General features: G+C 26.6%; 5 protein-coding genes across 8 annotated transcripts in view; 3 read left to right on the top strand and 2 right to left on the bottom strand.

Annotated features, from left to right (window-relative positions):
• Window positions 1–2,623, bottom strand: part of LOC108556235 (uncharacterized) — a 3,153-nt gene extending 530 nt beyond the window's left edge. Inside the window, 4 exon segments of the mRNA XM_017912241.1 lie at window positions 13–1,932; window positions 2,040–2,155; window positions 2,230–2,479; window positions 2,556–2,623. Of these exon segments, the coding sequence (XP_017767730.1) occupies window positions 13–1,932; window positions 2,040–2,155; window positions 2,230–2,375 (2,182 nt within the window). The 5' untranslated portion in view covers window positions 2,376–2,479; window positions 2,556–2,623.
• A 1,403-nt stretch (window positions 2,624–4,026) lies between these two features.
• On the top strand, window positions 4,027–7,494 carry Rab1 (RAS oncogene family member Rab1). 4 transcript variants are annotated; one of them, XM_017912243.1, is made up of 4 exons: window positions 4,027–4,045; window positions 4,124–4,466; window positions 6,801–7,197; window positions 7,268–7,494. In XM_017912243.1, exons 2-4 carry the CDS (start codon window positions 4,444–4,446, stop codon window positions 7,466–7,468), a joined length of 621 nt encoding a protein of 206 aa, XP_017767732.1. In that variant the 5' UTR covers window positions 4,027–4,045; window positions 4,124–4,443; the 3' UTR covers window positions 7,469–7,494. The 4 variants fall into 4 exon arrangements, with proteins under 4 accessions (XP_017767732.1, XP_017767731.1, XP_017767734.1 ...); XM_017912245.1 differs by lacking the exons at window positions 4,027–4,045; window positions 4,124–4,466 and adding exons at window positions 5,312–5,330; window positions 5,409–5,751; XM_017912242.1 differs by lacking the exon at window positions 4,027–4,045 and having other exon boundaries at window positions 4,077–4,466.
• Window positions 7,495–9,241: 1,747 nt separating this feature from the next.
• Sec10 (Exocyst complex component Sec10) lies at window positions 9,242–11,893 on the top strand. The gene is made up of 6 exons (XM_017912207.1): window positions 9,242–9,333; window positions 9,423–9,866; window positions 9,948–10,525; window positions 10,589–11,077; window positions 11,149–11,656; window positions 11,746–11,893. The coding sequence occupies exons 1-6, from the start codon at window positions 9,301–9,303 to the stop codon at window positions 11,842–11,844; spliced, it is 2,151 nt and encodes a 716-aa protein (XP_017767696.1). The 5' UTR covers window positions 9,242–9,300; the 3' UTR covers window positions 11,845–11,893.
• A 1,897-nt stretch (window positions 11,894–13,790) lies between these two features.
• On the bottom strand, window positions 13,791–16,587 carry Art1 (arginine methyltransferase 1). Its single transcript, XM_017912182.1, has 3 exons — window positions 16,410–16,587; window positions 15,804–15,944; window positions 13,791–14,986 (listed from the first exon to the last, which is right to left on the bottom strand). The coding sequence occupies exons 2-3, from the start codon at window positions 15,867–15,869 to the stop codon at window positions 13,904–13,906; spliced, it is 1,149 nt and encodes a 382-aa protein (XP_017767671.1). The 5' UTR covers window positions 15,870–15,944; window positions 16,410–16,587; the 3' UTR covers window positions 13,791–13,903.
• Window positions 16,588–16,944: 357 nt separating this feature from the next.
• The window catches only part of htk (AT-rich interaction domain hat-trick), an 8,009-nt gene continuing 5,374 nt past the window's right edge, over window positions 16,945–19,579 (top strand). Inside the window, exons 1-5 of the mRNA XM_017912250.1 lie at window positions 16,945–17,166; window positions 17,909–18,345; window positions 18,428–18,673; window positions 19,085–19,289; window positions 19,373–19,572. Of these exons, the coding sequence (XP_017767739.1) occupies window positions 17,161–17,166; window positions 17,909–18,345; window positions 18,428–18,673; window positions 19,085–19,289; window positions 19,373–19,572 (1,094 nt within the window). The 5' untranslated portion in view covers window positions 16,945–17,160. The remainder of the gene's footprint in view (window positions 17,167–17,908; window positions 18,346–18,427; window positions 18,674–19,084; window positions 19,290–19,372; window positions 19,573–19,579) is intronic.

Genomic DNA, 19,579 nt, shown 5'->3' with positions numbered 1-19,579 from the left:
TTAATATATTACCATCCGAAATTTGATTTTCTAATTAAATATTAATGTTATCTTTATTTATTTTATTTTCATTACTTAAAGATTTATATTTTATTGATAATTTATTTCGAAGTATTTTCTGTAATGGCAAAGGTATTTCATTTAGAGTAATAATTTGATTTGAAATAACTACTGGAGAATTCAATTTGCACTTGTTTGTATCATTACATTTAGATGTACATATTGTATTATAATGTAATGTCTGTGTCTCATTATTTTCTGAATACGTATTGTAGTGTAAGCTTTTATTAAAATGAGGATTAAGTTCATTCTTGCCTATTTCAAATTTTAATAATTTTTCACTATTCATATCATCCATTAATAAATCCTTAGTTGCCATAAACTTCAATTTACTTTCAGGTTTAACTACTTTAAGAGACTGGGTAGAGGAATGAAAAATCTCATTTTGTAATGCTTCTGGTATTATATCTTCTTCTTCTTCTTCTTCCTCTGTTTCTTTCTCTCTTTGCTTATATTTTAAATTCACGTTTGTTATAAACTTTTCATCTTCTTTGCATTTATAATTATCATATGGTTCAGAATAGTGATATTTATTTGTAAGATCTAAATTATCGTTAGTATTTGAGAAACTAGTACTGGCTAAAATAGAGCCATTTAAAGGATACTGCTGCATGTGTTTTAATTCAGATACAATATTTTGTTTTTTAATTTTATCATTTGTTAATGTGTGTTCTATATTATTAACTGAGTGTTTATTTATAGACTGATTTTCTAAAGTAGACTCGTAATTAATTATATTTTGAAGTTTATCTCCAGATTCATTTTCTTTCGGTAATTCAATCATTGTTATTAAATTTTCTAAGCCAAGTAAACTAGAATTTCGTAAGCATTGTTCACCTCCCTTTGTTTCAATTTTTTCAGAATTTTCCAATACTTCATCTACCTCTAACTTAGTTTTTTGTTCTATAACTGCTACTGTATCTTGTCCTTGCCGAATTGTAAACATTAATCCTTCCATTACTAAATCTGTAATATCAGAAGATCGTGGTACATCATCTGATGCAAATTTTTTCTTTTTAGGGCAAGGTAAATCTTGTATCTTGCTAACATCTGAATGTACTTCTGCATAGCTGATGGAATTCTTTTTATTTACTTCTTCTAATCTACATTTTTTAACACTCTGCTTTGCACTTTCTATTTCTTCTTCTATCAAGTACTGATATGGTAAATTAACAGAATCTACATTAGCATGATCACTGGTACTATTATCATTTAATATTCTACTATTATTTGATACAGAATCATCTTTGCATTTAATAGAAACTTCTTCGATATTATACTCATTTAACTTTATCCTATCGTCAGATAATTTGCTATTTTTTATATTAACTTTTTCAAAAGATAATTGATGTTCAATATTATTATCTTGTAAACAGTCATTACTATTTTCTTTTATTTGATCGTTTAATCTTATACTATTTTCAGATTCTATATGTACCATATATGATCTATTTAAATTTTTACAAAACTTACTTGTATTTTCATTAGTAGCTAATTTTTTTAAATTATTATTTATCATGCTATTATTTGATGGAATATTTTTATTTTCCCATTCTAAATTTTGTTCTTTTTTATTACCATATTGGTTACTTTTCTCTGAATAATTATCTTTGGAAGGATGCATTAAACATTTTTTACTTTCTTTTTCATTCTTATTTTCATATATAGGTGTACCAGTTGAATTTTCATTTTGGTAGATCAAAGAATGGTCAGAACAAGAAGAAGTCATCATATACTTTGAATTCTGTTCTGTTTCTAAAGGATAGGATAATTTTATATTCAACATATATGCATGAGAAGATGCTACAACTGATCGTTCTTTAAACTTCATCATTGCAAATATTTTATCTTGTCTAGTCCATGATGTACGATCTATTTATCACGAATTAAGTTAAAAAAAGTTTTATAAAACATATAAAATATACAAAATTAATAACAAATTAAAAATTATATTTATATATATGTTAAAAAAAGGATACTGAAAGTAATTAGAAGGTGGCTTGTACGAAATTGCTGTCCCTGAGGAGGTTGATTTTTTATAATCCTTCTAATAACTTTTATTAGTTCTCTTCCAAAATTAAATTGTTTTACATTTCTACAAATATTAAATTTCTACACATATTAAAAAGCTTATTCTGTTAATAGTATTTTGCTATTAGTAATAACTACCTGGTTGTACGGTGATACCTAAACACAAATTTGTATATATTGCTCTTATGATACAACCAATATGAGCCAGGCACTGCTAAATTTGGATTTTCCCCTTTTTGGGTCCAATCAATCCAGCTAGCTTTTCGTACATATATTCCAGGCATTTTCTCTCAGGTATCAAGTTTTGAAATAAAGGAACTAGTTTTATAGAATCTTTACTACCAAATGGGTTCTTAATTATAATTGTAAGATAATATAATACTTTTTGCTAAAAATGTAAATATATTTTTATTTAGATAATATAGACTTGTAAAAGTAACTATATATAAATTTTTAACACTTACACCTGTTATAACTTCATTAATAAATATATCTAACACAGTATCCCAAGGAATAAATTCACATAAACTAGGACCGTAAAATATTTTTTTTGCTTCTGTATATATACCAACAGACTCTACTACTGTTAAAGTATCTGTAAATAAAATATAAACATTATCACCACATATAAAAATATATAATAATCAATAATTAATTGACAAACCTTTATTTACAGAAGTGATAAAACAAATGAACTGCAATACCAGTACTAATATACATACAATAAAGGGTATGAAAATGTTAAATGCTTTCCATAAAATTATTGTTGCAAATATTAGAATGAGAGTTGGATTCACATTCAAATGTATGTTTTTATATAAAACGAATTTCACAACATTTCTAGCTTTTGCACTTTTATCAATAAACTTTAATTTATTTCCATTTACAGATTGGAAAAATAATTCAGATGAAGGTACATCTTTGGTAAATATGGGTGACATTAATGAAATTTTTTCACTTTGTTATTAACAGTAAAACTTTATTGGTGAATTTCTCTAGATAAAAAAAAAAGAAAATACTTAAATTGTATATCTTATTAAAATAATAATTTCTAATATATATCCCAAATAATATATGATACTAATATAACTAACTGTAGAAAGTAATCTCACTAATGAAAGATATTTTGTGATAAAAACATAACGTTATTATATATCTTATACATATATAATTAGAAACATAAATATAAAATGTTAATATATCATATTTGTAAATAAAAATCATGTAACCAACTTATGTACAATAATAATATTTATCTGTACAGTTTGCGTGTAAAAATATGTTGTTTAACAGTTCAAACACGCTTAATTTACGTAATAAAATTCAAATTTATTTTAACAAAGAAAAAATTACTATACATATAATTTTGTGCTTAATTTTACTGTTAAAATTATAAAAAAAAAAATTAACAATGTAATGTAACATATTACGAAGATTTTTACATTTTTACATATTTATACACATAAAATTGATAAAATTGATCTCATATTTTTAATATAAAAAACAAATAACTATAAAAATATTGCAAACTTTATTTGGTTTTACTAATATATTTTCAATAAATACTTTTTTATAATGAAATTACATGTAAAGTTACTAGAAGTTTGTCTAGATAAAACATAAAAATATATGTACAATATAAAAATTAACATTAAAAAGGTAAGTAACTTATATTATCATATCGAATTGTAATATTTTGTTACAAAAATTTTATTTACAAAAAGGATAAATTATGATGAACAATATACAAGAATATCTTTTTGATACTTAAATAACAAATAATTTTCATTAAATATGATACAAATATAGTACGCATAAATACTTACTACATAATTTCAAAGAATCACTATCTTGAAAATACGTCCTAAAGCCGTGATTCAGTACACATGTAATACGTGAGTATTACATACAATTTTCGATATCGATATTCAGTGTAGCAATTAAAACACAAACCGTTTGTATAGAATCTTTAGTATTATATTTATTTTCATTGTAAATTTATAAAATAATTTATATAAAAATTGATAAAAAGGAAAGGGACGGAAAGAAAAGAGAGTAGGCCTTAAGATAAGAAGTGCGCAGACGTGGTCTTTGTGCTGAATCGCTCGTGTATCGTCAAATAGAGGGAGTGAAACAGCACCTGCTGCCATTCTGGCATTACGTCAATGGTAGACATTTCATTTGCTGGTTGGGAGGAGTTACCGCGACCGCCATTGTTACAGCTCCTTCGTATTGAAGAACGTGATCTGTGAATTTCTATCATTACATCGCTTATTTCAACGTATTGTGTCTATTTTTTTAGATTTCCGGAACGACCATACACAATATCAGTAAACGTGTTCTGAGCATAGTATGTCCACAATGAATCCCGAATAGTGAGTAAATTTCTTTTTGCGCAGACATAAGCATATCTAGGAATGTTCATTTTGTGAAATATATAATTAATTATTTATAATCCCAATAACGATTAACATCAAAGAGACTAACTTAATGTCATTTGTGAAATGCATAGCCATGTTAATACGAAAAAGTTTTGTTTAAGGTTTACTATCTGACAGATTCGTCTTTCCCCCTCTCTTGCTACTCAATTCACAAGCCATATTTCAGAAATTCATTCTCTGTTGTGCTTTTTCTAGTTTCAATTTTTTCACTTTATTTCGACATATTTCTCAATTTATTAACCGCTTATTTGAAATTGAAACCAAGTTTCAAATAAAAAAAACTTGTGTGAATATCCTGGGAAAGTGTTAAAAATAATTTAAAACATTCATGTTTTCAGATATAAAAAATACAAAACAAAGATCACTTATTTATGTCGTTTTATTATATTAAAACGTACAGTTATATAAGAAATAATTTTGTTATAATTAATAATAAAAAATATTATAAAATTTTAGCTTTATAAACTTTAAAAGAAAATAATATAAAAATTAACATTAAAAAGGTAAGTAACTTATATTATCATATCGAATTGTAATATTTTGTTACAAAAATTTTATTTACAAAAAGGATAAATTATGATGAACAATATACAAGAATATCTTTTTGATACTTAAATAACAAATAATTTTCATTAAATATGATACAAATATAGTACGCATAAATACTTACTACATAATTTCAAAGAATCACTATCTTGAAAATACGTCCTAAAGCCGTGATTCAGTACACATGTAATACGTGAGTATTACATACAATTTTCGATATCGATATTCAGTGTAGCAATTAAAACACAAACCGTTTGTATAGAATCTTTAGTATTATATTTATTTTCATTGTAAATTTATAAAATAATTTATATAAAAATTGATAAAAAGGAAAGGGACGGAAAGAAAAGAGAGTAGGCCTTAAGATAAGAAGTGCGCAGACGTGGTCTTTGTGCTGAATCGCTCGTGTATCGTCAAATAGAGGGAGTGAAACAGCACCTGCTGCCATTCTGGCATTACGTCAATGGTAGACATTTCATTTGCTGGTTGGGAGGAGTTACCGCGACCGCCATTGTTACAGCTCCTTCGTATTGAAGAACGTGATCTGTGAATTTCTATCATTACATCGCTTATTTCAACGTATTGTGTCTATTTTTTTAGATTTCCGGAACGACCATACACAATATCAGTAAACGTGTTCTGAGCATAGTATGTCCACAATGAATCCCGAATAGTGAGTAAATTTCTTTTTGCGCAGACATAAGCATATCTAGGAATGTTCATTTTGTGAAATATATAATTAATTATTTATAATCCCAATAACGATTAACATCAAAGAGACTAACTTAATGTCATTTGTGAAATGCATAGCCATGTTAATACGAAAAAGTTTTGTTTAAGGTTTACTATCTGACAGATTCGTCTTTCCCCCTCTCTTGCTACTCAATTCACAAGCCATATTTCAGAAATTCATTCTCTGTTGTGCTTTTTCTAGTTTCAATTTTTTCACTTTATTTCGACATATTTCTCAATTTATTAACCGCTTATTTGAAATTGAAACCAAGTTTCAAATAAAAAAAACTTGTGTGAATATCCTGGGAAAGTGTTAAAAATAATTTAAAACATTCATGTTTTCAGATATAAAAAATACAAAACAAAGATCACTTATTTATGTCGTTTTATTATATTAAAACGTACAGTTATATAAGAAATAATTTTGTTATAATTAATAATAAAAAATATTATAAAATTTTAGCTTTATAAACTTTAAAAGAAAAATTAATTGTAACTGTTATGTATTTACATACTATTTTCTTAAAATTTTTGATATTTTATATGAAATTCATATTTTATTCGTGTCTTATATTTATAATTAAATATACAAAAATTAGTTTACAACATAATGCAGTACTAATTTATAATTATAATTATCTTTTACGTATATTATTTATTATTAATTTATTATTTAAACTTACAATATATGTTTGTATTAATTAATTTCTATTGTTATAAATTTTATTTGTTAAAAAATATATACTTATATATACAAAAAAGGCCTAATAATTTATTTATTATTTATTTTCATAAACATGAATTAATTATATTTTTAATTCCAAATTTAATAAAATATGTTTGAAAATTAATCAAGATAAATATATAATTGATATTTGATTTAATGTATTCAAAATTATGTAAATCATAAAGTAAAAATAAACTTAAGCTAATAATGTCTGTACATTTTAAATTCGCTAATCTAATTTATTATAAATATTTATTTTACAGTGATTACTTGTTTAAGTTACTTTTAATTGGAGATTCTGGAGTTGGAAAATCATGTCTTTTACTCCGCTTTGCTGATGATACATACACAGAAAGTTATATCAGTACTATCGGTGTTGATTTCAAGATACGAACAATTGATCTAGATGGAAAAACAATAAAATTACAAATCTGGGATACAGCGGGCCAAGAACGATTCAGAACAATTACAAGCTCTTATTATAGAGGTGCACATGGTATTATAGTTGTTTATGACTGCACAGATCAAGAAACATTTAATAATGTTAAACAATGGCTGGAAGAAATTGATCGTTATGCCTGTGACAATGTGAATAAGCTGCTGGTCGGCAATAAATGTGATCTTCACATTAAAAAAGTTGTTGATTACACAACAGCAAAAGTAAGAGAACTACTTAAAACACATTAATTCTAAAATTGCATATTAATATTTTGACAAAATTTGTACATAGGAATATGCAGATCAACTTGGTATACCATTCTTAGAAACATCTGCAAAAAATGCAATGAATGTAGAACAAGCATTTATGACAATGGCTGCAGAAATAAAACTTAGAGTGGGCCCTCCATCAAGTGGCAACAGTGATCCAGCAAATAAAGTGAAAATAGAACATGGACGTCCGATTGAATCCTCTAAATCGGGGTGCTGCTGAGAAATGTAATTTTACATACCTGTAACCAAAGTAAGTTCTTTCAATGTTGTTAATAAATAGAATTGAAAGATTGTAATGTAAGTGGTCTCTGTTTGTTAAATTAATGTTAAATCTTTTAATTATAGAAGAACATCTTATGGTAGCAGTTTAAAACTGCTTTAAAAACATTACCAGAAGAAACAAGAAAGATCGTGAAAGTTTCAGTTTATATTAATAAAAAAAAAAAAGAGGTGTGAAACATTATTAATTATGGACCACCAACTCTGTTATAGAGTTGAATAAAACAATTTTTGTTCTATCTTTTTTTTTTTTCAAGAAAGGAGGACATAATTATTCACTTGCTAATATATAGTGCAAAAAGATTGACCATAGTAAAATTTGTCGAATTAGCATTGAGGATCATTGATTTTATGCAATGGTGCGTTTAACGGCAATTCGAGTTTATAAAATAAAATACATAATACTATGTATCGTGGTTATAAAGATAAGCACTCTTATTTTTTAGCATAATTGTAACATGTATAATTGAATGTTTTTTGTCTTAGAAGGAAGTCATTCTTACTCTTTATACTACCCAAACATTTTTCCACGTTTTATTCCAAACTTTTGAGATAAACAAGAATTAGAGTAATAATATACTGAAACATGCCGTCGTCGCTGCCTCCCTCTTTTTTCAGTGCTCATTAGTGTAATTTAATAACAATATATTAATAAATATTTCAACACTAATACAGAAAATGGTAAATAGTATACCTATACGTACAAGAATAATTCAATATGTTACATATGTTATAATACGTAACTTCTATAAAGTTACATCGATTTTTTGAATTTGTGCTATAAAATTTATAAAATTATTCATCTACTATAAATACATCATATCGTTTGTAAAATATTTTACTGCTTGAAAAATTCAATGTTTTTTTCTATGTCTGAAAAATAAGATTATATTCATAAAGCCGTGTGTTCTATACAAATTTATAAAATTAAATTTTTGGCCAAATATTATTTTTTTTTTTATATTGGTTGCTTACTATTTAAAGTATCTAATTAATATTACTTTGTATTACTTACTCGTTACTTCAATTGTTTTCACTTTCCTATGATGAGGACACATGAGAAATATTTAATAAATCAGGTTACTCTAGTAAAATTTTATTCTATGCAATAATAATACCAAAAAGACTTTGTATACCATATATTATTCTAATTTTTATTAAAAAAAAGAAAAAGAAAAAAAAGGAGAAAAGACATATTTTGTACAAAACTCATATTACGATTGCAATCAATCTTGCTTTTGTATTATTATTAAAACGAGTTTCATGAAAAAAGAATAAGAATATTTCGAAATTCCGAAATTACTTTCATTATAACAATATTAATTTACTATTAATAAGAATGTATGAAACACTCCATAAGGAAAACGTATGTAACAAGTAAATGTATAATTATAGAAAATAAATATCACGTGTAAATTGAAAATCAATTACAATTTTTATTTCGCATACATTATCTAATCTTCATATATAATGTATGAATTATATGATATGAAAGAGTATTTGATATATTTAAAGATATTTAATTTGGTACAGGTATGTTCCTTTTTGGTATAGTTAATGTAATATAGAAAAGAAGTATATATGTATATACATTGATAAATGATTGAAGAATCAAATGTTTTTTATAGTATCTCTAGTTTGTAATAAATATTTAAGCTTTTAATAAAATTTATATATATTTGTATTATTTTTTTATCAATAAAATCAACATTTGCATTTTCTAGTAATATTATAACCTTACTTTCATGCAAGTGTCATTTGAATTTCGTTAAAATGATGCAACAATATATGAAGGAATTGGAACAGGTAAATTATATATTTAACTAATAAATTTGAATTACTATTGATTCGTGTAGTTTTAATAATAATATTCTTTTAATGATATCTTTTTTCAGGACCCATTTGATCCTGAAGAATTTGTTGAAAGACTTGCTTGGAGAACGGTTAATGATACAACAAAAGACGATGGAAAAACATTTTTCGACCCAACAATAGTGCATGAAACGTTTTTACAAGCAATTAAAGACTTACAAATCCTACAGGAACGTCAGCAAAAAAAATGTGATAAACTTGAAACAGCATTAAAAGATGAAGAAGCAAAACATGTACTCGAAATACTTGAATTACAAGAAAGAAATAAACATTCTATTGATTTATTTCATCAACTAGATGAAAGAATAAATCTTGTGGCTACTAAAGTTTTACATTTAGGAGATCAGTTGGAAAGTGTTAATACCCCACGGGCTAGAGCTGTTGAAGCTCAAAAATTAATGAGACATTTTTCAGATTTTTTAAGTCCTGGACCTTTGACAGATCCTATCTTTACAGATAAGTCATCGGTACAAAAATCTGTTTTATGTATTTGATATTTGTAATTATATCATGAAACATAAAAATTAAAATTCTTTATTCTGTAACAGCTGGATGAAGCCGCAGATGTAATACAAAAACTTCATCTCATTTCACAAGAATTACCATCTGAGAAATTTGAACATGCTAAGAAAAAAATTGCTGTTAAATATGATGAAATTGAAAGAAATCTTATAGAAGAATTTGTTAGCGCACACAATAGAGAAGATGCTAATCGTATGAGAGAATTAGCATCGGTCTTAGCTCATTTTAAAGGATATTCCCAATGTATTGATGCATTTATAGAACAAAGCCAAATGGGTTCATTTGGTGGAAAAGATGTTTTTCAAGATGTAATACCTATGTGTACGAAGTATCATAAGTTAATGCAGCAAGTATTTACAAATCCTGAACAGGTTATGGCAAAATTTGTATTAAATATTTATCATTTAAGACTTCAGAAATATGCAGTTGCTAAATTAGCAGATAAAACTGATCCTGATAAATACCTTAGAAATTTATTTGACCTATATACTAGGACTGTGAAATTATCTACAGAATTAAAAATGTTTAATATGGGTACTGATGATACATATCTTGCTAAACTTACCAGAAATATATTTCAAAAATATTTGGATACATATATTGTGTAAGTTTACATAATAATTAACACATCTATAATAATTAAATATTAATCAACGCAATATTTTAGTATTGAAATAAAAGCATTGAGGGAAAAGTCAGCAACTCTTCTTATTGAATATTATGAGTCTAAAAATCATCAGAAGAAACAATTACAAAGTGGAGGATTTCAAGAGTTAAGAAGAGATTTACAAGCAGTTTTAGGTACAAGAACTAATATAAATATTGCACAGATAGAAAATTATGGTGGAGAAACCTTTCTATCAGAGGAACTTGCAATTGCTCTGTTACAAAGAAGTAAATTAGCATTTCAAAGATGTCAGTTACTATCAAAACCTGATGAAATATCACTAAATGCACTTCAAATTTTGGAGATACTATTACAATATTTAATAAGCGAACATGTTGATTATGCATTAGAATTAGGTTTACAAAGTGTACCAATTCCTGAAAGTAGAACTCAACCTGAGATACACTTTTTCAGTGTTGTGCGTCAATGCAATGCAATTGTACGCCTATTAGAAGAACAATTTAATGACAGTGTAATACCTCTTGTCATGTATGTTTTACTTCTTCTATTTTATATTTAGTTTTATTATGCAAATATATTTAGAATATAATTTTTTTTAGATCAACACCTAGGTATGGAGACTCCATGCTAAAGAAAAAAGTTGCATTAGATCAAATTGACATGAAACTAGAGACAGGATTAGATAGAAGTATAAATGCTATTATTGGTTGGGTAAAAGTGTACCTACAAAATGAACAACGAAAGACTGATTTTAAACCTGAAACTGATGTGGATACTTTAAGTACTTCAGCTTGTCTAACAGTAGTACAATATGTTACTGGAATGATACGACATATTCGAAGTACTTTAGATGGAAAAAATTTAAATAATGTTTTAACTGAACTTGGAGTACGATTTCATAAAGTTATTTATGATCACTTACAACAATTTCAATTTAATTCTGCTGGTGCTATGTGTGCAATATGCGATATGAACGAATATCGGAAATGTGTTAAGGAACTTGAAATTGACCTTGTTACTTCGTTATTTGATACTTTACATGCTTTATGTAATCTATTATTAGTTAAACCGGAAAATTTGAAACAAGTTTGTACAGGAGACCAATTGGTATGTTATAGTGATTTAATTATAAATTTAATGAAAGAATTTTTTAGATTAATGAAGATTAAAATAATTTTTTTTTCTTATTATTACAGGCAACATTAGACCGTAATGTTTTAGTGAATTTTATACAATTAAGAGCCGATTATAAAACACAGAAATTAGCAAACTGTCTAAAGGGTTTAGCCACATAATAAATTTGTCATCTGTATTCATAACTTTTGAAGTATATCATACACAGTATTTGAGCGTAACAATATATTCAGAATAATATTACTATGTAAATGAAACCTTAATAAGTAAAAATGTTGTTTTCATTGTAATAATAATGCCATGTTATCTGATCAATTGTATAAGATTTTGTTATAAAATATTATAGAGTCAAATTATATAAAAAGACTTCTTTCTCTTCTAAGTTTTAATTACATATGAGGAGGAAGATGAATAAATTTTTTTTCTTTCTTAATTTTATAATAAATGTTAAATATATATATATATATTTATAGCAAATGTATTAATTTTATTGGTATGTAAGATTGTCATAAACAATTGCAGTGTCTGCTATAAACATTTTTCTTATTTTAGCGGAAAATGGTATGTATAGGTAATAATTAACTAAAATCTATTAATTTCTTTTGTTTACATATGATCTCCAGTTGATTATTTTTTATATCAATTGATGTCAGACAATTATCTGCACGAAATTTCGTAATATATTTCGACATATTACATACCATTTTAATTAAAGTATATTTTCATACATTATACTAAATTCTGTACTTGATCTTTATAATGGTATATGAGAGTACCTTCTTTTAAATGTGTTCTTGCATATATGAGTCCATGTTTTAATTTTTAAACTCGAACTTAACAATAAATACAATATTTTATAATCAATAAGTATTAATATATATAAAAAAAAGGTTGAAACATAATATTTTAATGATTGATTTCTGTAAAATGAATTTAAAAGGTAGAATATAATGTATTAAAATTAATATTACAGTAAATAAAAAAAATTATTTATGTTTTGTTTATTTACATGCACATTTCAAACATATTGTATTATATTTTTAAAGTTATGATATGGATTAAAATTTTAATATTTTATAAAATAAACTACCAACATTGCAAGTACAGGATACACATTTATTTTCAAATTTGTTAGAAATTTAATCCATTTACTAATTTTCAAAATGTAGCTCAGTAATTTAGAAAAATGTTGAAAGTACATAAAATATAAAATTTTCATGTTTTATAAGCAGAATTAGTGATATAATTTCAAGTAATGTTTAGCTGTAGAAATTTTATGCACAATTAATTTATGTGAATATTGAACTTAATATTTACTAGTTATGTGTAATATTTTATCAAAGCATTGCAGAAATCTTCAATATTGTAGAAATTGTTATAATAACAATATTAGTAACATAAATGTTATGTATAAAAATTAAATTAGTATTAGTATTTGTTTTAAACAAATTAGTATATGTCACGAATATTACTGATATCAAGCATATTATAGAAAGGTATTGATAAAATGAAGAGGACTAACAATAAGCTTCAATTTACTATCAAATTAACAAAATATAATATTATAAATTTTCCATTTGTTGTACATAATATAAGTGAGCAGTTTCAAATTATTGTTTAGAATATAGTAATATATATAATCTACAGGCCATGAATTTGAAAAGAAGTTGTATTTTAAGAATACGGTACAAAAATGTGGTAAATACAAAGTATTATATTGTTTTAAACAAATTAATAAATTTATACAATATTAAATCAATAATGATTTAATAGCTCAAAATTATAAGTTACACACAAAACAAAGACAGAAAATTTACAATATGCAATACAAAATGGTCACAGAGAAAAATAAAAATATGAAACTATTACAGTATTCATACTTCTAATACACGCTTACACGAAGTAATATTTTGTAAATGTACACTATTTGTGATTATGTAATGTGTCAATCCTATTTTTCTTAATGGTAATCACCATATTGCAAATTCTTACTACATTAACAAAAATTCTGGACGTTATGTTAATTCTTAAGCAGGAAGCCTCTAACTTTCTTACAATTAAACGTTAAAAACATTTAAATAATTCACACCATTCATTGTACCGTACTATTAAACTTCATTAAATCATCTAATATAATTCAATGATAATTGAAGTCCTGGTTTCTATTTGATTATAATGTTATGAATCATGAAAATAAAAGGAAGAAGATGAACAATCTGATCAGCGCATACGATAAGTATTAGTTTCGTGTACTTGGCACAATTCTCCTTTGAAGTCCAGTTCAATGCTGAAATCCAGATCTCTGTAGTTCCTTGCATTGGGCTTCATTGAAAATACACCATATATTTCTTCTCCTTTCTTAACTGTCATATATTCATCAAAGTAGAATACAGTTTGTTTCCAATGAGTATACTGTACTTCTGGTGCTGTACTGAAGCCAATACGTTTATGGCACTTAGTGAATTCGATGTTGAAAAATGTAACTAGTGCTTGTACATAGTCATTTCTACGAACTTGTAGAGTAAATGGTGATGAAAATTCCAGATCAGCCTTAGTTACTGTATATAAATCAACTTCTTTAATGAGGCATGCATTTGTAACAACTTGTTTTGGGTCCACAACATCCACTAGAGGTTCACTAATTGCTACTTTTCTTATACTACTCATATCAAATCCATATACATCATCCCACCAATTTATCTTTTCATCCTTATATTGTCTATCTTCAATGCCACAAATAAATAGAGTTGCTTTATCAGGAAATAACATACCATCTTCACGAAGCCATTTATCTCTAGCAAAAAGCACTGTGTCTAACATTGATTCATAAAACAAACAATAACCCATCCATTCAGAAATAATTATGTCAACCTTTTCAATGCCATCAGGTAATGAGACCTCTTCAACTTTTCCTTTAAGTATTGTTATAACATTTGATAACTGATTTGCTTCCACAATTTTTTCTGCATATTCGACAATATTAGAACACTCAATACCAATAACTCTAGCTGCTCCAGCTTTAGCAGCAAACATTGAAAGTATACCAGTTCCACAACCAATATCAAGAACGGTTTTTCCTTTGAAAAGATGTTTATTGTGGTACATAGAATTACGATAAGTCACTGTACGCACTTCATCCTTTAGCATCTCTTCATGAATTCCATAATGTGCATATGAATCAAAATAATAATCTCGAGATGTCATATCATCCACAGAAATAGATTCCCTACAAGATGATGGTGTTGCATCTTTATTTGATGTAGGAATATTTTCTGTAACTTCCATAGATTCCATTTTTGATACCTGTAACAAAAAAAAAATTATTAATAATATATTATACTTTAATTATATCAATTTAACTTAATTACTTCAATATCATAAAAATTGGATAAAGATGTACTATAGATTAAAAAATGTATTTGTATAATATAAAACTTGTTATTTAAAACGAAATTATTTTCATTTAAAGTATAATTTTATAAAAAATATTAAAACTAACTGATTTACATATACATAAGAAAAAACCTACAATTATCTACAAACACGTGATATGAAGTCATTATCTCAAACTACAATATATAAATTTCTTTTCGCTTAAATGTAGTGAAAATTATTATTAAACATTAATTACAATATTGTTCATCAGTAACGGGAAACTCAAGATTTCAAAACGGTGAAGTCGTTGAATATACTTGTTTCAATCAACAGCAAAGGAACATACACGTGCCCGCCAAAACGAATGGCGTCTATTTAAGATCGAATGATCAGTCGAGATTCTTTACACTCACACACATTTCTACAACATCGTGTAACGAATAGTACTTACTTATACGGAATTGAATGCAGTCTAATTTTCATATAATAATATTGATAAATAAGTTTAAACAATTAAAAATTATTTTAAAGAATATGTTTAGAGAATTTATGGAAACAAGTATAAGGTAATCAATTTGTCTTTAAGATGCATAGCGAAAACTATTATGACAAACGACATTCAAACATTTTTCTCTTTTATAAGTTTGTGAAATATCATACATTATTTCCAACAATATTAGAACATCAGCAATATTATTGAAATGTTTCCTCTTCACTTTTATTAAAATATTTAACTAAAACCTACCGAATTCTCTGCTGTGCACATGCCACTCTGGTTGATTTCTACCGGCACTTCATTACTCGACGCCATTTTGTTCCGCGTCACAGCAGACGACCACGGGCAGGAACGTAGTATAAAGGCACATGGCAAATTCTAAATATGGTCCTGTCAACAAATATTCAAGTAGAAATTTATAAACATAATCTAATTTTTTAATTAATTTACTTTAAGTATATTATAATAATGTTTAATTCAAATTTACATACTATTTTAATTACTATTTAGTCTAATTTAGTTGCCATTGTTTGCAAATACAATTGAGAATTTGACTAACAATATTAATTTGTTACATAAAATATTAAATTTATCCATATTTTTAAAAATAATTGGTTTAATCTTTGGCTTCTAATACTTTAAATTATATTATCAAATTCTTTAAATGATAAAATATGTGTACCTATAATGTAATTAGTTTTATGTTTACGTGTACATTTACGTCAAAGGTTAAAATCACTATTATTAAATAATGTATAATATTATATTTTAATTAAAAATAATAAAAGTAATAAAAATTTGAAATATAAGGTTGTAATATTTTGTATGCATAATTACATAGGCTAATTAATTTACCATTTCTTATTGGTTTCACATGTAGTAGAATCGTATCAATCACCAATAGAATTGTTCTAAACGAAATTATATAACGCTTTAAACAAGCATCGTACAATTATTTTACGAAAATATCGATTTTGATACGATATTGTGTCTCATAAACAAATATTTTTATTATTGACAACCCACGTGATACGCACACATCAAATTTAATAACAAAACTACACAAATGTTTGTTGTTTGTATTAAGAATACAAGATCACCTCTCTTTAAATGCCTTAAAAGAAATGACCACCCAAATTTGTGCTGCTGTGAACACATTGATACGTTCCTGTCGTATGCGCAGTGCAGTCTTCATACTATTTCGATTTCTATGTTAAATAGATATTCATTTATTTTTATACCATAATGAAAAATTGTAACTTATTTACTTAATTATATATCTATTGAAATAATTAGTAATTTACCGACAAGACTATATCTTTAATTTGGTATCTTTGCTCGGTTGTTTTCAGAGAGTGCAAAGACATCGTCCAATAGGAGTTGAGTGGCTAGCTGACAAGTTGCGTCGGGGTGGAAATGGGCAGGGAACAGGAGCTTGTACGCATTCAGGCCGTGAAGTGTTGGTTTCGTGAAGGGATCAGGTTCTGTGTCTACGTGATTTTTTCTGTGTTATTACTTTCAACAATATAATGTAAATTCAATCTTAATGTTATACACGTGCCAGTGTCTTAAAATTATTTATATGGAGATCGTGGAGCGCTAGAAGATGCTGGTAAGGAAACAGGCGGGAGCAAAGTTGACGTAGAAACAAGTGCGCAAAGATTGTATAGTTGAGTTCTTTTTTCTGCCGTGTGTATTGAGAAAGTAAAATCCGTGCTTTTGTTATGTAGTTACAACGCTTTCGCAGGTCATTTACTTCGGACGAATGTCTCACCTAAAGTACCTTCGAGGTTACAACTATTACCTGATGTCTGAGAAATCGACAGGCTGTCACGAACGTAGTGGACTCCGTTTTGAAAACGTGGTTAAGATATCAAAGTATGAGTTTTATTTCAACGAAATATCTTCGTGCGAAAGTTCTTGTTTATCGTAGGACAATTTCGATTTAAAAATAATCTTCTGTACCTGCGAGGCATGACCGCCTACATAAACAATAGCTCATCATACGAGGCAGCTGGCGTTTTTATGCTAATTTTGATGTTTTTATTATCCGGATCCTCTCCTTAATTACAATTAACAAGAATTGTATACTTTTACAGCCAGATTAGATATTAGTTAGATATACCATGACAAGAACTAAAAGATGAAATAAAAAATAATAATTATCTTAAATTTTGTTAAATTGTTATTATTACTATAATTTTTTTTATTAAGATATTAAAATTTTGTTTTATATGTATACTTTTATCTTGAACAAAGATTGAGTGTATGATAACTATACAAAAATATGTCATGAGCAAGAGTTTCATGTACAAAATGATATATATTAAATGTATGTATATTTTCTGTTACAGGGAGACGATCCACCGTACCTTTCAGTGGGTACGGAGGTTAGTGCTAAATACAAGGGTGCCTTTTGTGAAGCAAAAATTCGAAAAGTAGTAAGATCAGTAAAATGCAGGGTAACTTATAAACAAGGTTTGGGTACTGCAACAGTAGCTGATGATCAAATAAAAGGAACTTTAAGAGTAGGTGCATCTGTTGAAGCTAAACACGGAGATAGAAAAGAATTTGTGGAGGCTACTATCACTAAAATCCAAGACTGTAGTCAATATACTGTAGTTTTTGACGATGGTGACATTACAACATTAAGAAGAACTGCACTTTGTCTGAAGAGTGGACGACATTTTGCAGAAAGTGAAACTTTGGACCAACTTCCTTTAACACATCCAGAACATTTTGGAAATCCAGTAATTGGTGGTAGAAGGGGGCGACGATCTAGACAAGCACAGTGAGTGTGATGAAATAATATTTGTAATATAATTTTATAAATTAATTTTAGTTCATATTTCTAAAAGTAATTCTTGTTATAGAGATGAAAGTAGTGATGATGAAGATAGTCCTCCTCGAGGAACTCGTGATTCAGGTTCTAGTGGTACAGGCAAGGAAGGAATGGAAACAGAGCCTGAAATTGGACGAGTTGTATGTGTGGAACTTGGAGACAAAAAGAAGAAAGATAATTGGTTTCCTGGATTAGTGGTTGCGCCAACTGCTCAAGATACAGTGAGAATTCGTGTGAGAGATGACTATCTTGTGCGCTCATTTAAGGATGCACGATAGTAAGTTCAAACTGTTCATATGTAAGCAAATTTCGTGAGAAATATAAATATATAAAGTTCGCATTTATGTTTGTGATAAATATATAAATAAAATAATATACAAAATTAATAGAATGTATTAAGTATACATATTCAAAGTAAATAGAAAAGTCTATAATAATAAATTTCCATTAAAATTTATTGACTTAGGATTGTAAGATTCCTAATTAATTTTTTTAAAATATAATGTACTATATTTATAAAATTTATTTAAATTATCATATTTTTATATATCTTGAATGTATTTTTTCATATTAATATAATTTCAATTACAAAATTGTATTTAAAATATATTTGTTAACAATTAATTGCACATTGATGTTTACTTAATTATTTTCTATTATATTACTATGTTATATTTTGCATATTTAGTTATACAGTTCCGAAGAAAGAGGCAACTGAATTTACAAAAGAACTTGTCAACAAAGTTGAGAATAGCACATTGAAGGTTGCAGTAGAAAAGGCATTGCTATTTTTAGAAAAGAATGAGTTACCTCCCCATTGGGATAGAGATTCTCTTTTTGGACATTCTGTATCAAGTGGAAATAGTGACTCAGATGGAGAACTTGATTCTGATGTAAAATTTCTTTTTTAATTACAATTATTAAAAAATTCAATTTATTACTTCATGTTATCAATACAATTTATTTTATTTTTCAGAGTTCTGATGATGAACCACGTGAAGAAAAAGATCATTTTGTGGCACAACTATATAAATTCATGGATGATCGTGGTACACCTATTAACAATTGTCCAATGATTGGTTCTGAGGATATAGATTTATATAGATTATTTCGAGCTGTCTACAAGTTAGGTGGTTATAATCGTGTAACAAATCAAAATCAATGGAAATTGATAACACGACGC

This window comes from Eufriesea mexicana, unplaced genomic scaffold (assembly GCF_001483705.2).
Source record: "Eufriesea mexicana isolate 0111107269 unplaced genomic scaffold, ASM148370v2 scaffold354, whole genome shotgun sequence".
Classification (NCBI taxonomy): domain Eukaryota; kingdom Metazoa; phylum Arthropoda; class Insecta; order Hymenoptera; family Apidae; genus Eufriesea; species Eufriesea mexicana.
The sequence above is the reverse complement of the archived record's forward strand: the minus strand, read 5'-3'. Positions and strand labels throughout refer to the sequence as shown.